This window comes from Heptranchias perlo, chromosome 2, assembly GCF_035084215.1.
Source record: "Heptranchias perlo isolate sHepPer1 chromosome 2, sHepPer1.hap1, whole genome shotgun sequence".
Taxonomy (NCBI): Eukaryota; Metazoa; Chordata; class Chondrichthyes; order Hexanchiformes; family Hexanchidae; genus Heptranchias; species Heptranchias perlo.
The window spans coordinates 17,259,170-17,283,316 of NC_090326.1; the positions used below are offsets into that span (position 1 = coordinate 17,259,170).

General features: G+C 44.3%; 1 protein-coding gene across 1 annotated transcript; it reads right to left on the bottom strand.

Moving 5' to 3' along the window:
• Window positions 1–13: 13 nt before the first annotated feature.
• LOC137331815 (pyrethroid hydrolase Ces2a-like) lies at window positions 14–22,409 on the bottom strand. The gene is made up of 9 exons (XM_067995746.1): window positions 22,346–22,409; window positions 20,547–20,606; window positions 19,597–19,688; window positions 18,612–18,758; window positions 12,347–12,457; window positions 10,703–11,358; window positions 3,076–3,261; window positions 1,382–1,555; window positions 14–509 (listed from the first exon to the last, which is right to left on the bottom strand). Exons 1-9 carry the CDS (start codon window positions 22,407–22,409, stop codon window positions 14–16), a joined length of 1,986 nt encoding a protein of 661 aa, XP_067851847.1.
• Between the last annotated feature and the right edge of the window lie 1,738 nt (window positions 22,410–24,147).

Genomic DNA, 24,147 nt, shown 5'->3' on the forward strand with positions numbered 1-24,147 from the left:
TAAAAGTGATTTATCAAAATTTAGTGAGGTGTGAGTTTTTATTGGTAGCTCCCTTGAAAGGTACTTCAAACATGTTGGATAGAACGAGTGGATCTTGTAATTTCCTCACCTTTTTCTGTTGAATGTACAATTTGTACAACAATCCTAAAATCAGAAATGCTTCAATAAATAAAAGAGCAAAACTAACGTAGAATGCAGTGATTATCTCTTCGGCAGTCAGATTCATTGCCAGGATGTCTTGAGTCACTTCATTGCATTGTGCTGTAGACTGGGTGGTGGTAGGTCTTGCAGTGGTTGTGTTGCTCACAGGTGGTGGTGACTCTTTATCGATATTACACCACTCTTCAGATTGCATCTTGAGGGCAGTTTTGCTCCAGAAGGCTGTTTGCTGTCTGCGGTAAGATCTGCCTATCCGACCTGATTTGTCTGCGGTGAAGTTCATGAATTCTGTGTCAGTGGCTGTGTAGTTGGGCCAGCTCAATATCCTGTGAGGGCCTCTGTTTGGGTTACTGTGAAAATTAAAGAAATGTTAGGAACAGGAGTAGGCCATTCAGCTCCTCCTGCTTGTTCCGCCATTCTATTAGATCATGGCTGAGCTGTATCTCAATTCCATTTACCCGCCTTTGCTCCATATCCCTTGATACCCTTACCCAACAAAAATCTATCAATCTCAGTCTTGAAAATTTCAATTGACTCGCAGCATTCACAGCTTTTTGGGGGAAGAAAGTTCCAGATGTCCATTATCCTTTGTGTAAAAGTGCTTCCTGATTTCACTCCTAAATGGCCGAGCTCTGATTTTAAGATTATGCCAGTGATATACCTAAAGAGAAATCTGGAAGATCTTTTGTAAAACTACATGCCCCTAACATCTTGTGTCAGAATTTCATGGTTCGCAAGCAAGATTCTTCTTTGCATTGAGTGTAAGGAGTTGAAATGAAATTAGTTTGGATGGTCTCAAAACCCAATTCTAAATGTGTCTGGATCGACAATACAAAATCTCACTCAGAACCTGGTACCAACTTGCATTGCGATCACGCTGTTTTTTGTGAAGATATGAAACTGCACCTTTCTGGTTTTAAGAATATGTTGAGGCAAAGAACATATTTGCGTCTGATGATTAAAATGGAAGGATTTACATTCTCAGCTATGGCACTGGTGAAGGGCTGAGCAGAAGTTTGGTCATTCCTTACAGGAAAGGAAGCCAGTGCACCATTGGCTGCTCTCAAAGCTCCTAGCAGTCAGCATAAGAACAGTATTGGCAGAGGCCTGAGAGTAGGTCACTTGGCCATTGGGCGGGGAATGGTGCGAGGTGCAAGGTGATGTGAAGAGGTAGATGAAATAAGTATTCACTTTTCAAATGTCACTGGAAATCTTGCCTTACCCGCTGTGTGCGAAATTTGTCCAGTACGTCATGAGGCTGAATGACAGTTGTTTGTCCTCTTCATTGTATTGGTGGGTTGGATTTTTGCCAACAGGGTCTCCAAGGAGGTAGAGCAAATCATCTAAGTGAGAAGCTCCAATCCAAGGACGGTTCTGGGAGAAGGAGGGAGGATAGCTGTAAAGAAAATTAGCTTTTGATTTTTTTTTTCTAAATACACAGAAGTATTAAAAAAAAAATGATTACCACCCTAATAGATGTGGCTACCAGCACAGAACTGCTTCTAATATGAACTGACTCAGAGTGGCCAAAGGATGGCTCATTGGGGAATTGGGAAACTTGTCATTGCTCCAGTAACGAAAATTTTCTGAGCTTGGGGTTGAGACATATGATCGTTGACCACTGAGTAAAGGGAGCTTTACTCCATGTCTAACTGTCGGACCTGACCAGAGAGTGAAGCTTATCCCTTGGTGCTCATTCTCGCCTCACGTGAACACGATTTAAAGGGAAAAGATTACCATTATATTGATATAATCTTTTTTTAAGTTGTAATCAAAGTTGTAACAATGTTAGAATCAGTAGAAATGATCATAACTAATAGTCCTTGGACTGGTCCAATAAAATAATTGAGTGGCTGGGGCTTTGGCTAGAAAGCAAATGTTTTCTCTTAAATTTTGTTTTGAAGTGGGCATTGAAGAGCTGAACCAAGCAAGAAGCCCCTGAATTTTAGATTTAGGCCTCACAGACTTTATGGGAGACAAAGATAATCCCAACCCAAAGCTGAATAGCAGATTGGTCCTTGGACAATGGTCTGCATTAACATAGGAGCTGCATTAGTCTGTAAGAGCTGAAAAGTCAACTTTGGAGAGCTGTAGTGAACTTACTGACTGAGGATTTCACAGCATTAAAGAATAAAGATTAGAGCAGATACATACAGTCCAACTCTAATCACAACAGCAGATAAACTGAAGGGTGCACTTCAAATTATATCAACCATTTGTCCATCCAAACTGCACTATGGCCTGAAGCTGCACATGACTCATTTCACCAGTGACTAGTCTTAGCTTTCCAGTAGTCCTGACCTGTTCATTTAATCTCCTCCCCTTACAAACTAAAATGATTCTGGAGAGAATACTGAGAGCTTTGCCAAAGTTCACCAGGTTTACGATTTGTACTGCTGTAACCATTCTGTTCAAGAAGGCACGGAAGGATAAACCAATTGGTATAAAATGAGTTGGCATAGAATCCATCAATTCAGATAGTGAGCATTTTGAGTTAATTACAGGCAGCTAGCACAGATTTGGTAAATTCCCTGGGATTTTTTGTATGCACCTTAACAGGCAGTTTAGCGTCTCATCCGAAAGACAGCACCTCAGTATCATAGATTATATGGTCAAGTCCTGAAGTGAAGCTTGAATGCATAACCTAACTCGCAGGTGAGAGTACTACCACTGAGCCAAGCTGACACTTCCACAAAATCAGCAGACAGAGCAAGTGAGACAGAAAGAATTAGAGTGGGAGACAAGCAGAAAGGCAAAAATAGAGCAACATAATTTTCAATATTTTTTGCTCCAGAAAGCAGCACTATGAGATCAACTAGTATTGTACAAAAAAAAATTGTGTGGCTCTTTCAAAAAAATCGTGGGTACACCTTGTTAATATCGATCGTCAATTCTACAACTTTCGAGGTACGTTACCTGTAAATATACAGAAAGGTATCTGCCCTGCTTGAGTGTAGGTCTGCTAATTGGTAAGTTGGTGCCAACCACTTGTGGTCCTGAACTAGGTCTGTGAAACCTTCTCTGAGGGCAGCTGGATCATTTGGGTGTGTGAAGTCTCTGTAGGAATAGCTGGTAACATCCACTATCTGGGATGGATTGTATCTGTAGGAAATGACATTCAAAGTTATTTTGTATTTTACTTGCTCAGAGGACAGAGGGACTTTCATTTAGCGCAGAAACGAGCAGTGTGCTTGGAACCTCCGAAACAAGAAACGGACTTAGAAACAGGGGCTTTCTTCACACTCAATCTGTGGGAGGGGGAAAGGAACAGAACAAAACAATTTGAGATCATGCTTTGGTTCAATGAGGGTAGAGTGCGAAGAAGCTGATGTCTGAAATAAGACAAGCTGGATGCAAATAGCTGACCCTTAGATAATGTATTGTTTATTTCTCATCACCATTGCTTTGCTAATTGCACTAGTTTTTTTTAAAAAGCGTGTTGATAGGAACTCCGTGGGTGCTCTGTACCATCTTCAAAGAACATAGGAATTGCTAGACGTAAGAAGACCACGGTCCATCTAGTTCGCCTTCCATCATCCTGGTAGTCACGTGATAACGATAATGGAGTTGTTGACTAATCGTAGCAATCAATCTCCATCAAATAGACTACAACAGACCCAGACATAACATGAGGAAAAACCCAATGGTGGAGAGCTTTGGGAACCATAGGTCCCTATAAAAAAGGAGTGGGGGGAGGGTCGCAATATTTGTTGAAGAAACAATTACAGATGTGAGGAGGGACGGTATATTAGAAGGATCATCAAATGAGGCCATATGAGTGGAACTGAAAAACAAAAAAGGGGCAATCACACTGCTGGGAGTGTACTACAGACCCCCCAAACAGTCAAAGGGAGATGGAAGATCAAATATGTCGGCAAATTTCTGAGAAAAGCAAAAATAGGGCAGTACTAAGGGATTTCAACTACCCTAATAGTAACTGGAATAGAATCAGTGTAAAAGATATAGAGGGTGCAGAATTCTTAAATTGCATTCAGAAGAACTTTTTTAGCCAGTATGTAACAATCCCAACAAGAGAGGGGGCAGTTCTGGACATAGTTTTAGGGAATGAAGCTGGGCAGGTGGAAGGGGTATCAGTGGGAGAGCATTTTGGTGGTAGTGATCATAATTCAGTTAGATTTGGCATAGTTATGATAAAGTTCAAAGATAGACTAGGAGTAAAAGTTCTCAATTGGGGAAAGGCCAATTTTACAAAGCTGAGATGTGACTTGGCAAAAGTGGACTGGAAACAGTTACTTGAAGGTAAATCAGTTTCAGAGCAGTGGGAGGCATTTAAGGAGGAGATAGTGAAGATTCCGAACAAATATGTTCCCACAAAGAAAAAGGGTGGGACTCCAAAATTTAGGGTGTCAAGGAGCATGCAGGGTAAGATAAGGCAAAAAGGGAAGCTTATGTTAGATACCGAGAGTTCAGTACTGCAGAAAGCCTAGAGGAGTATAGAAAGTGCAGGGGTGAAATTAAAAAACAGAAATTAGGAAAGCAACGAGGGGGCATGAAAAAATACTGGCAAATAAAATCAAGGAAAACGCAAAGATTTTATTAATACATAAGGAGATTTGTTATCCTTACTAAGGAAAGAGTAAGGCCTATTAGAGACCAAAAAGGTAACCTATGTGTGGAGGCGGAAGATGTGGGTATGGTTCTTAATGAATACTTTGCGTCTGTCTTCACGAAAGAGGGAGACGATGCAGGCATTGTAGTTAAGGCAGAGGTGTGTTAAATATTGGATGGGATAAACATAGTGAGACAGGAAGTATTAAGGGGTTTAGCATCTTAGAAAGTAGATAAACCGCCAGGCCCGGATGAAATTATCCCAGACTGTTAAGAGAAGCCAGGGAGGAAATAGCGGTGGCTCTGACCATAATTTTCCAATCCTCTCTGGCTACAGGCGTGGTGCCGGAGGACTAACGTTGTACTGTTGTTTAAGAAGGGAGAAAGCGACCGACCGGGTAATTACAGGCCAGCCAGCCTAACCTCAGTGGTGGGTAAATTGTTGGAAAAATTCCGAGGGATTGTATTGATCATCATTTAGAAAGGCACGGAATAGTCAAGGATAGTCAGCATGGATTTGTTAAGGGAAGGTCGTGTCTGACTAACTTGATTGAATTTTTTGAGGAGGTAACAAGGAGGGTCGATGAGGGTAGCGCGTTTGATATAGTCTACATGGATTTTAGCAAGGCTTTTGACAAGGTTCCACATGGCCGACTGGTCAGAAAAGTAAAAGCCCATGGGATTCAAGGGAAAATGGCAAAATTGGCTCAGTGGCAGGAAGTAAAGGATAATGGTCGACAGGTGTTTTTGTGACTGGATGGCTGTTTCCATTGGGGTTCTGCAGGCTTAGTACTAGGTTCCTTGCTTTTTGTGATATATATTAATGAGTTAGACTTAAACGTGGGGGGCATGATTAAGAAGTTTGCAGATGATACAAAAATTGTCCGTGTGGTTGATAGTGGGGAATATCCTAATATAGACTGGGATAGTAATAGTGTAAAGGGCAAAGAGGGGGAGGAATTTTTGAAGTGTGTTCAGGAGAACTTTCTTGACCAGTATGTTTCCGGCCCAACGAGGAGGGAGGCATTGCTGGATCCGGTTCTGGGGAATGAGGTGGGCCAAGTGGAACAAAGTGTCAGTGGGGGACCATTTAGGGAACAGTGATCATAGTATCATAAGATTTAGATTAACTATGGAAAAGGACAAGGAGCACTCTAGAGTAAAAATACTCGATTGGAGGAGGGCCAATTTCAGTGGGATGAGAACAGTTCTGGCCCAGATAAATTGGAATCAAAGATTGGCAGGCAAAACTAATTGAACAATGGGCGACCTTTAAAGAAGTGATGGTTCAGGTATAGTCTAGGTGCAGTCCCACAAGGGGGATAGGTAGGGGAAATAAAGCCAGAGCTCCAGGGATGACGAAAGAGATAAAGTAAGATGAAGCAGAAAAAAGGGGGCGTATGACAGATGTCAGGTTGATAATATAAGTGAGAACCAGGCTGAATATAGAAAATTCAGAGGGGAAGTGAAAAAGGAAATAAGAGGGGAAAAGAGAGAGCATGAGAATAGACTGGCGGCTAACATAAAATGGAATCCAAAAGTCTTCAATAGGTATGTAAACAGTAAATGGGTAGTAAGAGGAGGGGTGGGACCGATTAGAGACCAAAAAGGAGATCCACTCATGGAGGCAGAGGGCATGGCCGAGGTACTAAATGAATACTTTGCATCTGTCTTTACCAAGGAGGAAGATGCTGCCAGAGTCTCAGTAAAGAAGATATAGTTGAGATACTGGATGGGCTAAAAATTGATAAAGAGGAGTTACTAGAAAGGCTAGCTGTACTTAAAGTAGATAAGTCACCCAGTCTGGGTGGGATGCATCCTAGGTTGCTGAGGGTAGCAAGGGTGGAAATTGCAGAGGTACTGGCCATAATCTTCCAATCTTTCTTAGATACGAGGGTGGTGCCAGAGGACTGGAGAATTGCAAATGTTACACCCTTGTTCAAAAAAGGGTGTAAAGGTAAACCCAGCAACTACAGGCCAGTCAGTTTAATCTTGGCAGTGGGGAAACATTTAGAAACGATAATCCAGGACAAAGTTAATAGTCACATGGACAAGTGTGGGTTAATTAAGGAAAGCCAGCACGGAATTGTTAAAGGCAAATCAGGTTTAACTAACTTGATTGAGTTTTTTGATAAGGTAACAGAGAGGGTCGATGAGGGCAATGCAGTTGATGTGGTGTATATGAACTTCCAAAAGGCGTTTGATAAAGTGCCGCATAATAGGCTTGTCATCAAAGTTGAAGCCCATGGAATAAAAGGGGTAGTGGCAGCATGGATACGAAATTGGCTAAGTGACAGGAAACAGAGAGTAGTAGTGAGCAGCTGCTTTTCGGACTGGAGGGAGGTATACAGTGGTGTTCCCCAGGGGTTCGTACTAGGACCACTGCTTTTTTTGATATATATTAATGACTTGGACTTGGGTGTACAGGGCACAATTTCAAAATTTGCAGATGACACAAAACTTGGAAGTGTAGTGAACAGTGAGGAGGATAGTGATAGACTTCAAGAGGACATAGACAGGCTGGTGGAATGGGCGGACACGTGGCAGATAAAATTTAACGCAGAAAAGTGCAAGTGATTAATTTTGATAGGAAGAACAAGGAGAGGCAATATAAACTAAAGGGTACAATTTTAAAAGGGGTACAGCAACAGAGAGATCTGGGGGTATATGTGCACAAATCTTTGATGGTGGCAGGGCAGGTTGAGAAAGCGGTTAAAAAAGCATACGGGATCCTGGGCTTTATAAATAGAGGCATAGAGTACAAAAGTATGGAAGTTAAGATGAACCTTTATAAAACACTGGTTTGGCCACAACTGGAGTATTGTGTCCAATTCTGGGCACCGCACTTTTGGAAAGATGTGAAGTCCTTAGAGAGGATACAGAAGAGATTTACTAGAATGGTTCGAGGGATGAGGAACTTCAGTTACGTGGATAGACTGGAGAAGCTGGGGTTGTTCTTAGAGCAGAAAAGGTTGAGAGGAGATTTGATAGAGGTGTTCAAAATCATGAAGGGTCTAGACAGAGTAGATAGAGAGAAACTGTTCCCATTGATGAATGGGTCAAGAACCAGGAGATATAGATTTAAGATGATTGGCAGAAGAACCAAAGGCGACATGAGGAAAAACTTTTTTACACAGCGAGTGGTTAAGATCTGGAATGCACTGCCTGAGGGGGTGGTGGAGGCAGAGTCAATCATGGCTTTCAAAAGGGAATTGGATAAGTACATGAAGGGAAAAAATTTGCAAGGCTGTGGGGAAAGGGCAGGGGAGTGGGACTTGACTAGTGGGATTGCTCTTGCAGAGAGCCGGCATGGACTCGACGGTCTGAATGGTCTCTTTCCATTTTGTAACATTCTATGATTCTATGATTCTATGAAGGAAGCTGTAGTCTGCAGGAAGATGTCATTGGACTGGTCAAGTGGGCAAAAATGTGGTAAAAGGAATTCAGTCCAGAGAAGTGTGAGGTAATGCTTTTGGGGAGGGCAAACAACGCAAGGGAATACACAATAAATGGATACTGAGAAGTGTAGAGGTACAGAGGGTCCTTGGAGTGCATGTCCACAGATCCCTAAAGGTAGAAGGACATGTAGGTAAAATGGTTAAAAAGACATATGGGATACTTTACTTTTTTAACCAAGGCATAGAATATAGGTGTACAAAATTATGAGGGGCACAGATAGGATGGATACTAAGGAGCTTTTTCCCTTCGTTGAGGGTTCTATATCAAGGGGGCATAGATTCAAGGTAAAAGGCGGGAGGTTTAGAGGGGATTTGAGAAAGAACTTTTTCACCCAGAGGGTGGTTGGAGTCTGGAACTCACTGCCTGAAAGGGTTGTGGAGGCAGGAACCCTCACAACATTCAAGAAGCATTTGGATGAGCACTTGAAATGCCATAGCATACAAGGCTACGGACCAAATGCTGGAATATGGGATTAGATTAGACAGGGCTTGATGGCCGGCGCGGACACGATGGGCCGAAGGGCCTCTATCCGTGCTGTATAACTCTATGACTCTATGACTCCATAAGAGCAGGGAGGTTATGCTAGAACTGTATAACACATTAGTTAGGCCTCAGCTAGTGTACTGCATATAGTTCTGGTCACCACATTACAGGAAAGATATGATTGCACTAGAGAGGGTACAGAGGAGATTTACGAAGATGCTGCCAGAACTGGAAAATTTTAGCTATGAGGAAAGACTGGATAGGCTGGAGTTGTTCTCTTTGGAACAGAGGAGGCTGAGGGGAGATTTAACTGTGGTGTATAAAATTATGAGGGGCCTAGATAGAGTGGATAGGATAGACCTATTTCCCTTAGCAGAGAGGTCAATAACCAGGGGGCATAGATTTAAGGTGATTGGTAGAAGAATTAAAGGGAAGTTGAGGAGAAATTTGTTCACCCAGAGGGAGGTTGGGGTCTGGAACTCACTGCCTGAAAGGGTGGTAGAGGCAGAAACCTTCATCGTATTTAAAATGTACTTGGATATGCAGTTGAAGTGCCGTAACCTACAAGGTTACGGACCAAGAGCTGGAAAGTGGGATTAGGCTGGATAGCTCTTTTTCGGCACGATGGGCTGAATGGCCTCCTTCTGAACCATAAATTTCTATGATTCTATGATTCCAAAGCCGCTTGTTCCTCCCAAACAAGCTACACTTACCACATGTCATGTCTCAAATTACTCAAAGACTGTATCCCAAAATGTTACTTTCTGAAAGAAGCCTTGAGGGATTTTACAGGATTTTCACGGTAAAGCAGGAGGGTTAATAAAGATGATTAATTACAGGGCAAGAAAAAAGCCAGCATGAGAAAGTGAAAGTCAGGATGAAGAGAGGGAAAAGAAGGGCATTTAGTTAAAACAAATAGGTAACTGTTTAATTTAGGGGTTGAGTGAAATATCGACCAACAACAGGAACTTGGTTTCTGCTGTGCTTTGGTGACGAGAAGCAGAAATTCCCTGAAAACAACATGCAAATGATTTATTTTCATAGGTTCTGGGAGCACCAGAGAACTTTCATCAGGTGCCTTTCACTTTCACTACTGTAGACAGCTGGGCAATTTTGGATGTTGACCAGGGTCTTTTGAAATCCTCTGAGATACAGCATAGAAATTCATGCTTTCCATTTGGCCAGTGCAATCTCTGCTATGAGTATCCAGTTGTATCTGAAGATTCTCGTGGGGAATTTCCTCGGTGGGGGGGGCGGTGTTCTCTGGATTGGTCACCGTCAATTCAGCATAAACCGAGGAAACGGGTCTCCGTCGATGATCTGACGAAGTTACGGAGGCCGATCTGGAGAACCCTTGAGGAAATTCCCAACATCTAATTGATCAAGTAAATATAGATTGATACAGAGTGAGCATAGTATGGATCGACAATTCAAATGCATGAATGTGGAATATTACGGCATACTTTGCGATGTTACTGCTACAGTTTTGTTTTTTAAAAGTTAGAGGAGCTCCAATGGCTAATTGGTAAATGTACCACATTGTGTGGAACTGAGCCCTATGGACCATGAAGGTCATGGAATTGATCCCCAGCCAATGCTGAGTTTGCTGCTTTCAATTAGGGCTGCTCTAGAGGCACTAAAATGGGCTTCGGTGCTCCAGGTTAGGGAGAGAGACAAAAATCAGGCATGTTTCCTTATCCGGATCCCCACTCCTAAGCAGTGACTCCTGCCGGAAAGCTCACACATGTGGACATTGGGTTAGGACAGAGCCGGGCTCGGCTGTGATTCCCTCTCCTTCCTTACTTACCCCCCACCCCCCCCAACCCTCTTCACCAGCCCCACTCAAACATCCTGCTGATGCACACTGTCTTAGGCTCCCACGTGACGTATGGTCGCCGGGGTGTGGTATCTGAGGGAAAGCTGCCCCTCAGGGAACTGCATCCCAGCAAGAATCTGAGTCGTCAGCTGCAGTGGGAAGAAAATTAGAGTGGCAAAATACAACAACAAAAAAAGGACAACGAATTGTACATACCGGAAATGACTGCTGATGTAATTCCGCACCATCTTGTGATAAGTCCCTGTGTCAATTCCATAACCATTACCCAAAAGGTTGGCAAGCTCAGCCCCTGCCTCCTGGCTGGTAAGTCCGACAATGTAAGGAACTTTCATGTAGTTTCCTTTGAGAAACGTGTCCTGAGGTGGTTCCTGTAAGAAATTGCCATCGACAACAGGAGGGAACTTTACTCCATGTTTTGGCTTGGGCGCTGGGGCATCGAGAAGAGATTCCGCCGGTTTTGTTCGGAGGCAGTCCACCATCTTTACGTTATTATCAGTCGGACAATCCAGCGCTTTGGCCAGTTGTCGGCTGGCACTAAGAGGGTCAGAGTAGTGGTCACCGGGCTTTGCGATGAAACCCGGTACCAAGGCGTTACCACTGCTGGAGATGGCTCTGTGGAAGAGGCCTGTGGTTAGGGGCGACAAGAGAAGATAACTCACTGCTAACCCTCCGGCCCCGTGGCCAAACAAGGTGATGCAGCTGGGATCTCCCCCAAAGTCCCGGATGTTATGTCTTATCCACTGAAGGCCTTTGGTCATGTCCAAGAAACCAAGGTTGCCGGGAGCGTTCACATCCAGCGTACTGAGGAAGCCAAGCGGCCCAAGACGGTAGTTGATTTCCACCACCACAACCTGCAAAGTCCGAAAAATTGTATCACAGCACACCCCAGTCTGATCAAACCCACAAACAGCAACAGCAGGCATTAATATTGCACCTCCAACATAGAAAAACATCCCAAGGCACTTAAAATGAAAGGGAGATGAATAAATTGAGGTATTTTAACAACTTGTTACTAATTCCAACACCAGCCCCTCGTGACATCTTTATAAAGAACTTGGCTCATTGTGAATTATTTTTTATTTATCATTAACTTTTAACATGTTTTATCTTTTTTTAAAAACTGGATCTCAACCACTACTCTCTCTCCATCATAAAGAAATTCTGCCCATTAAGGGAATCAAGTCTGAAATATCTTCAAGAATGTTTTTTGTAGTCTTAAAACAACAATACCTCATTATAGGGAGAGCTGCTCGCAGATTTCCAAAATAGATAATCACCTAGTCAGCATTGAGCCAGTCTTTGGCTCAGTGGTAGTATTCCCGCCTCTATGTCAGAAGGTGTAGGGTTCGAACCCTGCTTTGGACGGTCCCAGCGAGTGGAGACTAGAGCTCCGGCTCTTAATTCTGGGTTGCCATCCAGCGGGATTCTTCCATGTGGTGGATGTGGGTGGTCCCCCTCGTTGTATGGGTTACGGGAGCCCATAAAACCCTCACGCCATATATTCTCTGGTATAAAGATGGTTACCATGATCATGTCATGGCCTGTCAAACTGTTACGAATCATTCCCCTACTTCACACTATTCTCCAAAGCATAAAGGTAGGATTACAATAATAACCTAGTCAGCATGATCTGTGTGCTACATACTGTATGTAAAATGACAGGAAAGAGGAACTACAAACATTAAAACAGATGACAAGGTACTTCCACAACTAGACTACTGACTGGTCCAGGGAAATTGCTGTTTCCTTGAGCCTGGTGTTTTGCAAGTTTTCATCTCATGCCCTGCCAGGCACCATCCCTTCAGGAAGAAATGGATGTTGTGTACAGTCTCTTTTTACCTGTCCATAAGCCGCGAGATTCTTCATGTCATTGGCCCCAGACGCTCCTGACTGGAGTGAACCATGGTGAATGTAAACCATGACGGGGAGCGATCGAGAACTGTTACCTGCCTGTTAACGGAAATAAATGAATACGTTTTAAAAAGCTGAATTGTAAATAAATAGTTAGGTAATTTCTGAATCAATTGTACTACCGCTGCCAATAATCATCATTAACAAATCATTCACATTTTCGACTGGAAAAGTCTCTTAAAGCACCAGAGGTCACAGATTTAAGATAATTATCAAAAGAGCCAGACGGGAGATGAGGAGAATGTTTTTTTACGCAGCGAGTTGTTATGATCTGGAACACACATCCTGAAAGGATGGTGGAAGCAGATTCAATAGTAACTTTCAAAAGGGAATTGGATAAATACTTGAAAAGGAAACATTTTCAGGGCTACAGGGAAAGAGCAGGGGAATGGGACTAATTGGATAGCTCTTTCAAAGAGATGGCACAGGCAAAATGGGCCGAATGGCCTCCTGAGCTGTAAGATTCTAAATGATTCTACGATAAGCGTTATCTTCACTCATCCTCCTGCTCAGCTATTCAGGTGAGTTTTTACAGCTTTCCCGAGATGGTTTATCTACAAATGGTTGATAAGAGATGATTACCCTCTCCACCACTAGGGGTTTTCCTCACCTCATGTCTGGGTCTGTTGTAGACTAATTGATAGAGATTAATTGCTATCATCAGTCAACAACTCCATTATCGTTGTATCATGCGACTACCAGGTTGGTGGAAGGCGAATTAGATGGACCTTGGTCTTTTTTTGTCTCGCAATTCCAATGTTCCTCATTTCATTGCTTACAACAGCCACTCTGAGTGCAAATTAGTATCAATTTGTGTTCAACTATCAGCTGTTTGTTCTGCAGATTCATGCCTCTAGGATGAGACTGCAAAACTCATTTCATTTTGTATCTTTACACCTATCAGTCTGGTCTAGGTTGAAACACAGGTCCCAGAGTGAAAGGGCCGTGTTTAACTCACTATGCCGCTCCTCGTCTCATGATTTAACAACACTTTTCTCTTTACTTGACAACAACACCTCTGCTGCAGACCAAGAAAAGGTTTAACAACAACAACTTGCATTTATATAGCACCTTTAACGTAGTATAACATCGCAAGGTGCTTCACAGGCGCATTATTAAACAAAATTTTGCACCAAGCCATATAAAGAGATATTAGGACAGGTAACCAAAAGCTTGGTCAAAGAGGTAGGTTTTAAGGAGTGACTTAAAGGAGGAGAGAGAGATAGAGAGGCAGAGAGGTTTAGGGAGGGAATTCCAGAGATTAGGGCCCAGGCAGCTGAAGGCACGGTCGCCAATGGTAGAACTATTAAAATCGGGGATGCGCAAGAGGCCAGAATTGGAGGAGCGCAGAGAACCCGGAGGGCTGCAGGGCTGGAGCAGATTACAGACATAGGGAGGGGCGAGGCCATGGAGGGATTTGAAAACAGGGATAAGAATTTTAAAATCGAGGCGTTGCTGGACCGGGAGCCATTGTAGGTCAGCGAGCACAGGGGTGATGGGTGAACGGGACTTGGTGCAAGTTAGGATACGGGCAGCAGAGTTTTGGATGAGCTCAAGATAATGGAGGGTGCAAGATGGGAGGCCGGCCAGGAGAGCATTGGAATAGTCGAGTCTAGAGGTAACAAAGGCATGGATGAGGGTTTCAGCAGCAGATGAGCTGAGGCCAGTGTGGAGACGGGCGCTGTTACGGAGGTGGCAATAGGCAATCTTGGTGATGGAGAGGACATGGGGTCGGAAGTTCATCTCAGGGTCAAATAGGGCGCCACGATTGCGAATGGTCTGGTTCAGCCTCAGACAGTTGGCCAGGGGGAGGGATGGAGTTGGTGGCTAGGATGGTCAGTTGAACCTGACTTTGTGTTTTCAGATGATGTCGTCATGGGGCAACATGTAGATGAGAAATAGGAGGGGACCAAGGATATCCATGGGGGATTTCAGAGATAACAAAGCGGGAGTGGGAAGAGAAGCCATTGCAGGTGATTCTATGGGTATGACTGGATAGATAGGAATGGAACCAGGCGAGGGCAGTCCCACCCGGTATGTCGATGGAGAAGAGGCATTGGAGGAGGATGGTGTGGTCAACCATGTCAAAGGCTGCAGACAGGTCGAGAAGGATGAAGAAGGATAGTTTACCCTGGTCACAGTCACATAGGATGTCATTTGTGACTTTGAAGGGCTGTTTCAGTACTGTGGAAGGGGCAGAAACCTGATTGGAGGGGTTCAAACATGGAGGCGCTGGAAAGATGGGCATGGATTCAAGGACTTTGGAGAGGAAAGGGAGGTTGGAGATGGGGCGGTAGTTTGCAAGGACAGAGGAGTCAAAGGTTGAGTTTTTGAGGAGGGGGGTGATGAGGGCAGATTTGAAAGGGAGGAGAGGGAACCGTTAACAATATCAGCTAATTTCGGGGTCAGGAAGGAAGTTGGGTGGTCAGCAGTTTAGTGGAAATAGGGTCGAGGGAGCAGGTGGTGAGTCTCATGGAGAAGATGAGCTTGGAGAGAGCATGAGGGGAGATAGGAGAGAAACTAGAGAAAGATGTAAGTTCGGGCCTAGGGCAGGGGGCAACCATTGGGATAGTTTGGCTTGGTGGGCTAGGGGAAGTGACAGAGGCAGCTGATCGGATGGTCTCAATCTTAGTGACAAAGAAGTCCATGAGCTCTTCGCACTTGTTTTTGGAGGTGAGGGTGGAGGGGGCAGGGGAGAGGGGTTTAGGAAGACTGTTTGTAGTGGAGAAGAGAAGCCGGGGGTTATCTTTGCATTCCCGGACGATCCTGGAATAGTGAGCAGTTTTGGCAGAGGAGAGCCAGACCCGATGGTGCTTTTTGGGTCCAGCCAGATCTGACAATGAATGGCTAAACCAGTTGTCCGCCATAAATGTTCAAGGCTGCGTCCCTTGGACATAAGGGAGCGGAGATGAGGGCTGTACTAGGGGGAACGATCAGGGTGAGAGAGAGAATAATGGTTTTAATGGGGACAAGGGTATCAAAGGTGGAGGTGAGGGTGTGATTGAGCAGATCAGTAGCTGCAGAAATGTTGTAGTGAATGTAAGGCCAAAGACTAGACAGTTGGGAATTTGAAAATGTCGTTGTAAGTGACTTGGGAGGGAGTTTTTTCCAGGGGTGAACACAGAAGGAAGTGGGGTTGGGAGGGGAAGGGGATGTGGGTGGAGAGGGTTACAAGGAAGTGCTCAGAGATGGTTTGATCCATGATTGACACAATGGGAGTAGAGAGGCCACGTGAGATGGCAAGGTCGAGGGGTGGCCGTGAATATGGGTGGGGGAGTTTATATGGAGGGAGAGATTAAGGGAAGATAGGAGGGTGGTGAACTCAGAGGAGAGAGAGCTTGATGAGGTGAGATAGAGGTTGAAATCACTGAGGATAAGAAGTTACTCGGTGCAGAGGCTGAGGGAGGAAAGCAGTGAAGATATCTCGGTGAGAAACTGGACGTGGTACTTGAGTGGGGGGTAGAGAATGAGAATTTTAAAGGAGAGCTGAGAGGGGTGGAACAAGGTGAGATGCTCAAAGGAGGAGAAGGTGCCAAAGGAGTAGGGGGACAGACCAAGGTGTGATTTGGTGATAAGGGCCACACCGCCACTGCGGCAGTCTGGACAGGGCAAGTGGTGGAAGGTATAGCTAGGCGGGGAGGCTTCATTAAAGGGGAAGGTGTCATCACCCATCAGCCAGGTTTCCATCAAGGCCATGATGTCGATGCAATCATGCACAATAAGCTCATGGATGGCAAGAGCCTTGTTCACAAGTGAATTCTGGAGGGGAATGTGGAGAGGGGCAGTGATAGCTGATCCACTAGCAGAGTCCACAGGGTCAGCGCTGGGGGTGGGGGGGTGAGTGGGGCGGGAAGGAGATTGGCAAGATTAGCCCCCAGCGGGCACGGTGGGCAGGAAAGTCGACGAGGGAGTAGGATGGGGCAGTTGGGGTTGCAGTTCGGAAGGAGGCAGTGACGAGTGCCTCGATGGGCCCTTCAGAGGATGCCAAGAGAGGCACTGAGGGAAGCTGTAGGCTTATCTAAGAGGGAGTCAAGCCTGGGACGGCGGCAGTAGAGTAGGAAGGTCGAGGAGTGCTGAAGGGTTGGGGTAGGGATTTGCGGGAGCAGAGTTCCCGAGAGGGGAGAAATGAAAGGAGGCATGGTGACAGGAGAGAGGGTCCTAGGGGAGGTTAAGAGAAAAGAAGAAAAAAAAGGGGGGGGAAGAGAAGGGAAATAGGAGTGATGGATTCAGGTAAGGAGCGGCAGCCAAAACACGCACTCAAATGGACACAGGGAAACTCAAGTTACATAGGCGTGGTTACATAGCAAGATTAGGATAGATCTGCCCTGGTAATAAACAGGGAATAAAGAGGAGACAATAGGAGGGAGTCTAAAGTTAAAGTCAGAGATCCCGTGGTGGGATTAAGTTGTCGTAGATAGGGTGGATGGAGTCTGCTTGGAACATCGACGAACTGATGTCCTGGTTTGGAGACAGATGTGGAGGGCGAGTGAGTCCAGAAGCTATTTGGAAGGTAGAGTATCAGAGGATGCGCTGCTGGAGGGATTTTCGTGGAAATGAAGAGCCAGGAAGTTTGCAGAATCGATTACGGGGCAGAAAAACAGTGGTGAAGTTGGAGGTCACTATAAGATCCAGAAACGGGGGAGAAACGGACTGTGGCCCAAGACAGTGAATTTTTGGCCAGGACCCACACGGTAGCAAAATAAAGCTGAAAAACCAGTGGAACCAGTAGGACGGTCATAAGCTCAGCATGTAACATCAGCAGTGGGGGATGGGCTGTTTCTCATATACCTCCCAGTGACGTGAGTATAGGAGATTGAGGGATGATCTAATTGAGGCGTTTAAAATGATAAAAGGATTTGATATGGTTGTTACAGAGAAACTATTTCCTCTGGTGGGGTAATCCAGAAAAAATGGGCACAATTTTAAAATTAGAGCTAGGTCATTCAGTAGGGAAATCAGGAAGCACTTTTTCACACAAAGGATAGTGGAAATCTGGAACTCGCTCCCCCAAAAGGCTGTGGATGCTGGGGGACAGTTGGAGCTTTAAAGACTGAGATCGATAGATTTTTGATAAGCAAGGGTATCAAGGGATATGGAACAAAGCGGGGTAAATTATGTTGAGACGCAGATCAACCGTGATCTAATTGAATGTCGGAGCAGGCTCAAGGGGCTGAATGGCCCACTCCTGTTCCTAATGTTCCTATGACTGATTATAGAGCTCCATTGGTGGATACCCGAGAGTGTGTCTGTCTGTCCTTTCCTGTTAAGGAATGGTGTCTCGTAGTGTGAGGGACATACATTGAAGAATAAAAACTATAAAAGGTAAAATTCTCCTTTATCCTTTCCCATAATCTAATTTAGTTTCCAGTTCATTCTTGCTGCCTTGCAAACATTCAACGACACTTATACAAATTGCAGTCAAAAGATTGTCCGTGCAAACTTGTTTTTATGATAAAGTGTTAACCTCAGCGAGCACCGAGCTGCACCACTGATTGCAATAAGGTAATAAGACCAGAACCGGCCGAAAAAGTATGAAATAACGAGGATCCAATACATACAACAAGCACCTTTCACCACCTCAGGATGTCCCAAAGCATTTTATAGCCAAGGAAGTACTTTTGAAAAGTAGTCACTGTTGTAATGTAGGAATCACAGCAGCCAATTTGCGCTCTGCAAGCTCCCACAAACAGCAATGAGACAAATGACCAGATAATCTGTTTTTCAGTGAGGTATTTATATTGGCCAGGACACCAAGGAGAACTGCCCTGCTCTTCTTCAAATAGCATCATGGAATCTTTCACTTCCACCTGAGAGGGCAGATTAGGCCTTGGTTTAATGTTTCATTTGAAAGACAGCACCTCCAACAGTGTAGCACTCCTTCACTGAATTGTCAGCATAGATTATGTGCACAGGTCTCTGGGGTGGGTCTCAAACCCATGACCTTCTGATTCTGAGGCAAGAGTGCTACCCCTGAACCATGGCTGACATGTAGTAAGAGCTGCTTTGTAGGCTTCCCCAATGGCTTAGTGGGTTAAGCACTGCATGGTGCAGCATTGAGCCATTTAGAGCAGCCAGATCCCAGGCTTATGTCACTAATACTCACACTGTAACATCCCTAGAGATATTGGGAAATAAACTGCCATGCAGAGTGCAGGGCAGACAGGATTTGGAGAGTTAGTAAGGCATTTCCTACCCTGTTTGGTGTGTAGACATTGAGGTAGAGGCAGTCTTCGCTCATGCGGTTGATTCCGTCAGGTAAGTCAGTGGGAGACTGCAGACAGGCAGGTCCCAGCTGTGTAGCATCCAGTGTCCCACTCCATGGCTGGGCATCCTCAGGGGGCTAAGACAGAAGACACCAATATCAAAAAGAAACCCCCTCAAACAACTTTAATTCAACATTACTAACTGATGTGGGGTAGGATAGGGGCAGCAGAGTTTTGGATCAGCTGAAGTTTACAGAGGGTGACGAATGTGAGGCCGGCCAGGAGAGCATTGGAATACCCCGAGACTGGGGTAATAAAGGCATGTTTATTTTGAAGATATCTTCTTTCCTTCCTCTTACATAGAATTACTTAGAATTTACAGCACAGAAACAGGCCATTCTTCCCAACAGGCCTATGCCGGTGTTTATGCTCCATACGAGCCTCCTCGCACTCTACTTCATCTAACCCTATAAACATATCCTTCTATTCCTTTCTCCCTCATGTGTTTATCTAGATTCCCCCTAATTGCATCTATGCTATTCGCTTCAACTACTCCTTATGGTAGCAAGTCCCACATTCTAACCACTCTCTGGGTAAAGAAGTTTTCCTGAATTCCTTATTGGATTTATTGGATTTATGGCCCCTGGTTCTGGACTCTTGCTGGGCTCTTCCTGTGCCTAGCTAAGGAGACAAACCAGAAACCCTATATTAGGCCAATACCGATCTTTTGAAGACAGACGCTGGCAGATGTGTACGGACTATCGAGGTTGATGTTCTCTCTGACTTTCTCTCCCTCTCTATGGGGAAACACCTGACTCCATCTTGGCTCCCTTTCAGTACAAAGATTCACTTATGTAGAGGTGGAAATCCAGTTTACTCAGACTCCATGGCTTCTTGATTTCTACAGGATGAACTGAAGGGCAACTTTCAGAGTGACACAGAGCAGTGATGCCACTGGCCAATCCAGAGACTTACCCTGAATCGGAGATCTCCAACAGGTGGGGACGCGTAAGGAATTCCCAAGAAAACCTGCAGGAATCCTCCCAGGAAATCTTGAATGCTGAAACCTTAAGAATGAAACTCTTGATAAGAGACAGTGAAAACACTCGCTGAAAATACTCGTTTATAATTATGTGCGTGAGAAGAACTAGAGTGTGCTATTTTTTCCTGATGATATCACATGGGCCTGTTGCATGGCCCTAGACAGTGAAGTTTGCCAAACATTTTTCTTTCGGTGTCAACCTTGGCTCAGTGGTGGCACTCTCACCTCTGAGTCAGAAGGTCATGGATTCAAGTCCTACTCCATCTTGAGCCCATAATCTAAGCTGATACTCCCAGTACAGAACTGAGGGAGTGCTGCACTGTTGGAGGTGCCATCTTTCGGATGAGACGTTAAACCAAAGCCATTGGGTGGTTGGTGTTTACCTAAATCCTGCTGTTGTCGTGTCTCTTTGAGGGTAAAATTTCAACCATTTTTGGAAGTTGCTTGGGATAATGTCAGAGTCCCTGAGTGGACCCTAACACTGCTCCAAAACTAGCTGCACATTTTTATTAATTCATATTAACCCAAATTTTTAACATTTATTTCCACTTTTTCTATCCTTCCTCTCTGTTCCAGGCACTCTTCATTGCTTGAAGATACAACAACAACAGCATCATGCATTTATATAGCGCCTTTAACGTAGACAAATGTCAGGAAATTTGCTCTTAGGCACCTAGGTACTTCACTGCCTTCCACGGGCTGGCTAAGATTGACTTGGGCAATCACATCAACAATGGACCATGGGAACATCATACAACACGTTGCAATGACGAATGCTGCCTCTGATTTTAAGTAGAACCCATCCATGTCTGGGCGGGCCCAAGTCCACTGATTGAAATTTTGGAGAAACAAGGAATATTTTTATATGAGAAAGAAAGTTTACAGCTGGGGACATCATCCATCTGTTGCACCACTCCGTTAATGGCAAAAAATGCAGCCAAACCTTTTGCAGAATCAACATTAATATTGAAATTAGCTTATTAATTATTATTATTCATTTCTACACTTAAATGCATATCAGTTTATGATATCAGTGCCTCCCTTGAATGTGTGTGCCTTGAGTACAAAGGAGAATATTAGCCCGACAAGACTATCATCTCAAGGGGAGATAGACTTACTCCCCTCAGATCCCCAGTTCTGTCTTTCACGCTAAGTTTCAAGAATCTCAGATTCGTTTCACATGAAGAAATCGTAAAATGTCAAAAGTATCTAAGAAAGAAGGAACTTATATAGCACCATTAATGGCCTCAGGGCACCCCAAAGCACTTTACAGCCAATGTTGGCCAGGACACCAGGAGAACTCCCCTGCACTTCTTCGAATAGTGCCATGGGATCTTTTATGTCCACCTGAAAGGGCAGACGGGGCCTCAGTTTAACGTCTCATCTGAAAGACGGCACCTCCGACAGTGCGGCACTCCCTCAGTACTGCACTGGAATGTTGGCCTAGATTATGTGCTCAAGTCTCTGGACTGGGGACTGGAATCTGGGTCGGAAGCATTTGGTGATTTACAATTTTAACAATATCCTTCAGCTATTTTCAATCAATGGGCTTACTATTTCAGAAAGTTTATTATTACAGAAACAGACAAACCATTGTATACCAAGCTGGGAGGAGGGAGGAATGAACCAGGTCAAAAAAACATACTCTGATCTCCCAAAGCTACATCCGTAGACACAGGAGCGATGCTCTATCGCTATCATCACTAACAGCCTTTAGACTGAGACCTGCTTCTGAAAACTGCCCTTTAAGCAACTTACTTGTCTTTAACACAGTAATTTTCGTGAGAAGAGTTCGATTACTGATAATGAACAAATGTCTTTAAACCAGCTCGAACAATCATGATTGACGGCTCTCACATTGGAACAGCTTAAAACATGATAGCAACATACTGAAAATATGGCCGGCCAGTTCTAGAATTTTCTTTTTACATTCAGCCCCGAGCGTACACTGGCTGAGTTTATTTTGGTTGGAGTGGAATTAGTGGGGATTTCTGAAATGTTCCTGCCAATTCGTCTATTGGTCTTTTATCTAACTGGCTTTCATTCAAACCCTCACCTCAGTCAGTCGGCAAGTAAACCTACCTGATCAGACATTTATTTTTGTCTCAGTCTAAATGGCTGCTAGGCAGGAAACCACTCATCCCTGCCAGTCCAAGGGAAGGTCACAGGCACCGATATTTTAATTTTTCTTTGTCTAAAAAACATTCCATTTGGCTGAGCTGCTCGTCCCTACCAACCCACAATGACTGTCAATTTGTAAAAAGAAAGAAAGACTTGCATTTATAGAGCACCTTTCATGACCTCAGGACGTCCTAGAGCACTTTACAGCCATTGTAGTACTTTTGAAGTGTAGACACTGTTGTAATGTAGGAAACGCGGTAGCCAATTTGCACACAGCAAGGTCCCACAAACAGCAATGTGATAATGACCAGATAATCTGTTTTTAGCTGTTGGTTGGGAGGTAAGTGTTGGCCAGGACATCGGGGAGAACTCCCCTGCTCTTCTTCGAAATAGTGCCATGGGATTATTCACTTCCACCTGAAAGGTCAAACGGGGCCTCAGTTTAATGTCTCATTCAAAAGATGGCGCCTCCGACAGTGCAACACTCCCTCAGTTCTACACTGAAGTGTCAGCCTGGATTATGTGCTCAAGTCTCTGGAGGGGGACCAGAACCACTTGTACTTTCTTGTTGTTTAGTGCTGCTGGCAAGCAACAAGTCCGTGAGGAAATGAGCAGTTACTTTCATCTTTTTTCCTGTGTCAGAAAAGCTGCTAATTAGCTTAAGCTGTTCACCTCATCTGTCTTTTTTCCAGTTTCTCCTGTTTCGCCCCCCCCCCACCCTCCTTTCCTCCAGTTCCTGACAGTCTCTCTAACCTAGCAACCCCCCGAGATCTCTGTGGTCCTCCAATTCCGGCCTCTTACACATCCCCGATTCCCTTCGCTCCACCATTGGCAGCTGTACCTTCAGCTGCCTAGGCCCTAAGCTCTGGAATTCTCTCCCTAAACCTCTCTACTCCTCACTCCTCCTTTAAAACACCCCTTAAAACCTACCTCTTTGACCAAGCTTTTGGTTATCTGTCCGACTGTCTCCTTCTTTGGCTCGGTGTCAAATTATTGTCCGATTAATGCTCCTGTGAGGCGGCTTGGGTCGTTTTACTACATTAAAGGTGCTATATAAATGCAAATTGCAGTTGTAGTTTAGTACCGTTCCAAAGCTCTCTGGTACTTCACTCAACTAACCATTCTGAACCTAGACAGTGAGCATTGACAAGCTATTTCATCACAGTGAAGTGGGCAACACACTTGTGCCTAATCTTTTTTTTCATCTCGCATGCCTTACAGCAGGAGCAGTCAGTGATTGGGAGCTGGAATCCTGAATGACCGTTTCCCCCTCAATAATGCAGGGGCACTGAGGCCAAATGCAGTGCCCTGACTGAGACTACGCACAGTCTAGGGTCTAGCCTGGCACCTCCCCGCTGATTGGTTCAGTTGGCCACAAAACCTTCAAGGGAGCTCAATCTTCGTACCTCTCTCATAGGAAGGAACATAGGAACAGGAGTAGGCCATTCAGCCCCTCGAGCCTGATCCGCCACTCATTGGCTGATCTGTATCCCAGTTCCATTTACCCTCTTGGCTCCATATCCCTTAATACCCTTGGCTAGAAAAAAATCTATCAATCACAGATTTAAAATTATTAATTTAATGCTCCCGTCTACACTACTTACTATGCCACCAATCTCTGTGTCATCAGCAAATATGTAGTTGGATATATAGTTCTCTATTGTGTTATCTAAGTCATTAATAAATATAGTGAATAGTTGAGGCCTCAGCACAGATCCTTGTGGAACACCACTAGTCACCTCCTTCCAATTCGAGTACACACCCATTATCCCTAATTATCCCTACTCTCTGTCTTCTACCACTTAACCAATCTCCTAACCAGGTCAATAATTTGCCTTCAATTCCATGAGCTTTAATTTTAGCTAACAGTCTCTTATGTGGAACCTTATCGAATTCTAGAAGTCGATATAAACTACATCCATAGACATTCCCCTGACTAATACTTTAGTTACTTCCTCAAAAAATTCAATTAGATTTGTTAGACACGACCAACTCTTTACAAATCCATATTGGCTCTCTCTATTCAGCTCAGATTTCTGAAAGTGCTCAGTCACACTGTCCTTAATTATAGATTCCAATAACTTCCCACAACAAATGTTAAACTAACAGGTCTATAATTTCCTGGTTTCTCTCATCTTACTTAAATAGTGGAGTTACATTTACAATTTTGCAATCTAAAGGGACAATTCCTCTCAATTTGTGAATGAGCAAGGTTAATTTTGCACGCTTAAAAGGAAGTAATTTTCCTCTTTCTGTACTTACGCTGGAAGACTGTTTTAATCTCTGTTCAATTTGAAAACTGCGTCAGCTAGCCATCGACGGTCACTTTCCACGGAGTTGCATTCTATGCCAAGTTTCTTGAT

Excerpts from the sequence above, each read along its gene's own strand:
- LOC137331815 (XM_067995746.1), bottom strand. The coding sequence starts at position 22,409 with ATGAAAGTAACTGCTCATTTCCTCACGGACTTGTTGCTTGCCAGCAGC. Across the intron at positions 18,759-19,596 it reads TTGGAGATCTCCGATTCAGG|CCCCCTGAGGATGCCCAGCC; the intron begins GTAAGTCTCTGG and ends CTTCTGTCTTAG. Across the intron at positions 3,262-10,702 it reads TACATCAGCAGTCATTTCCG|ATACAATCCATCCCAGATAG; the intron begins GTATGTACAATT and ends CATTTCCTACAG.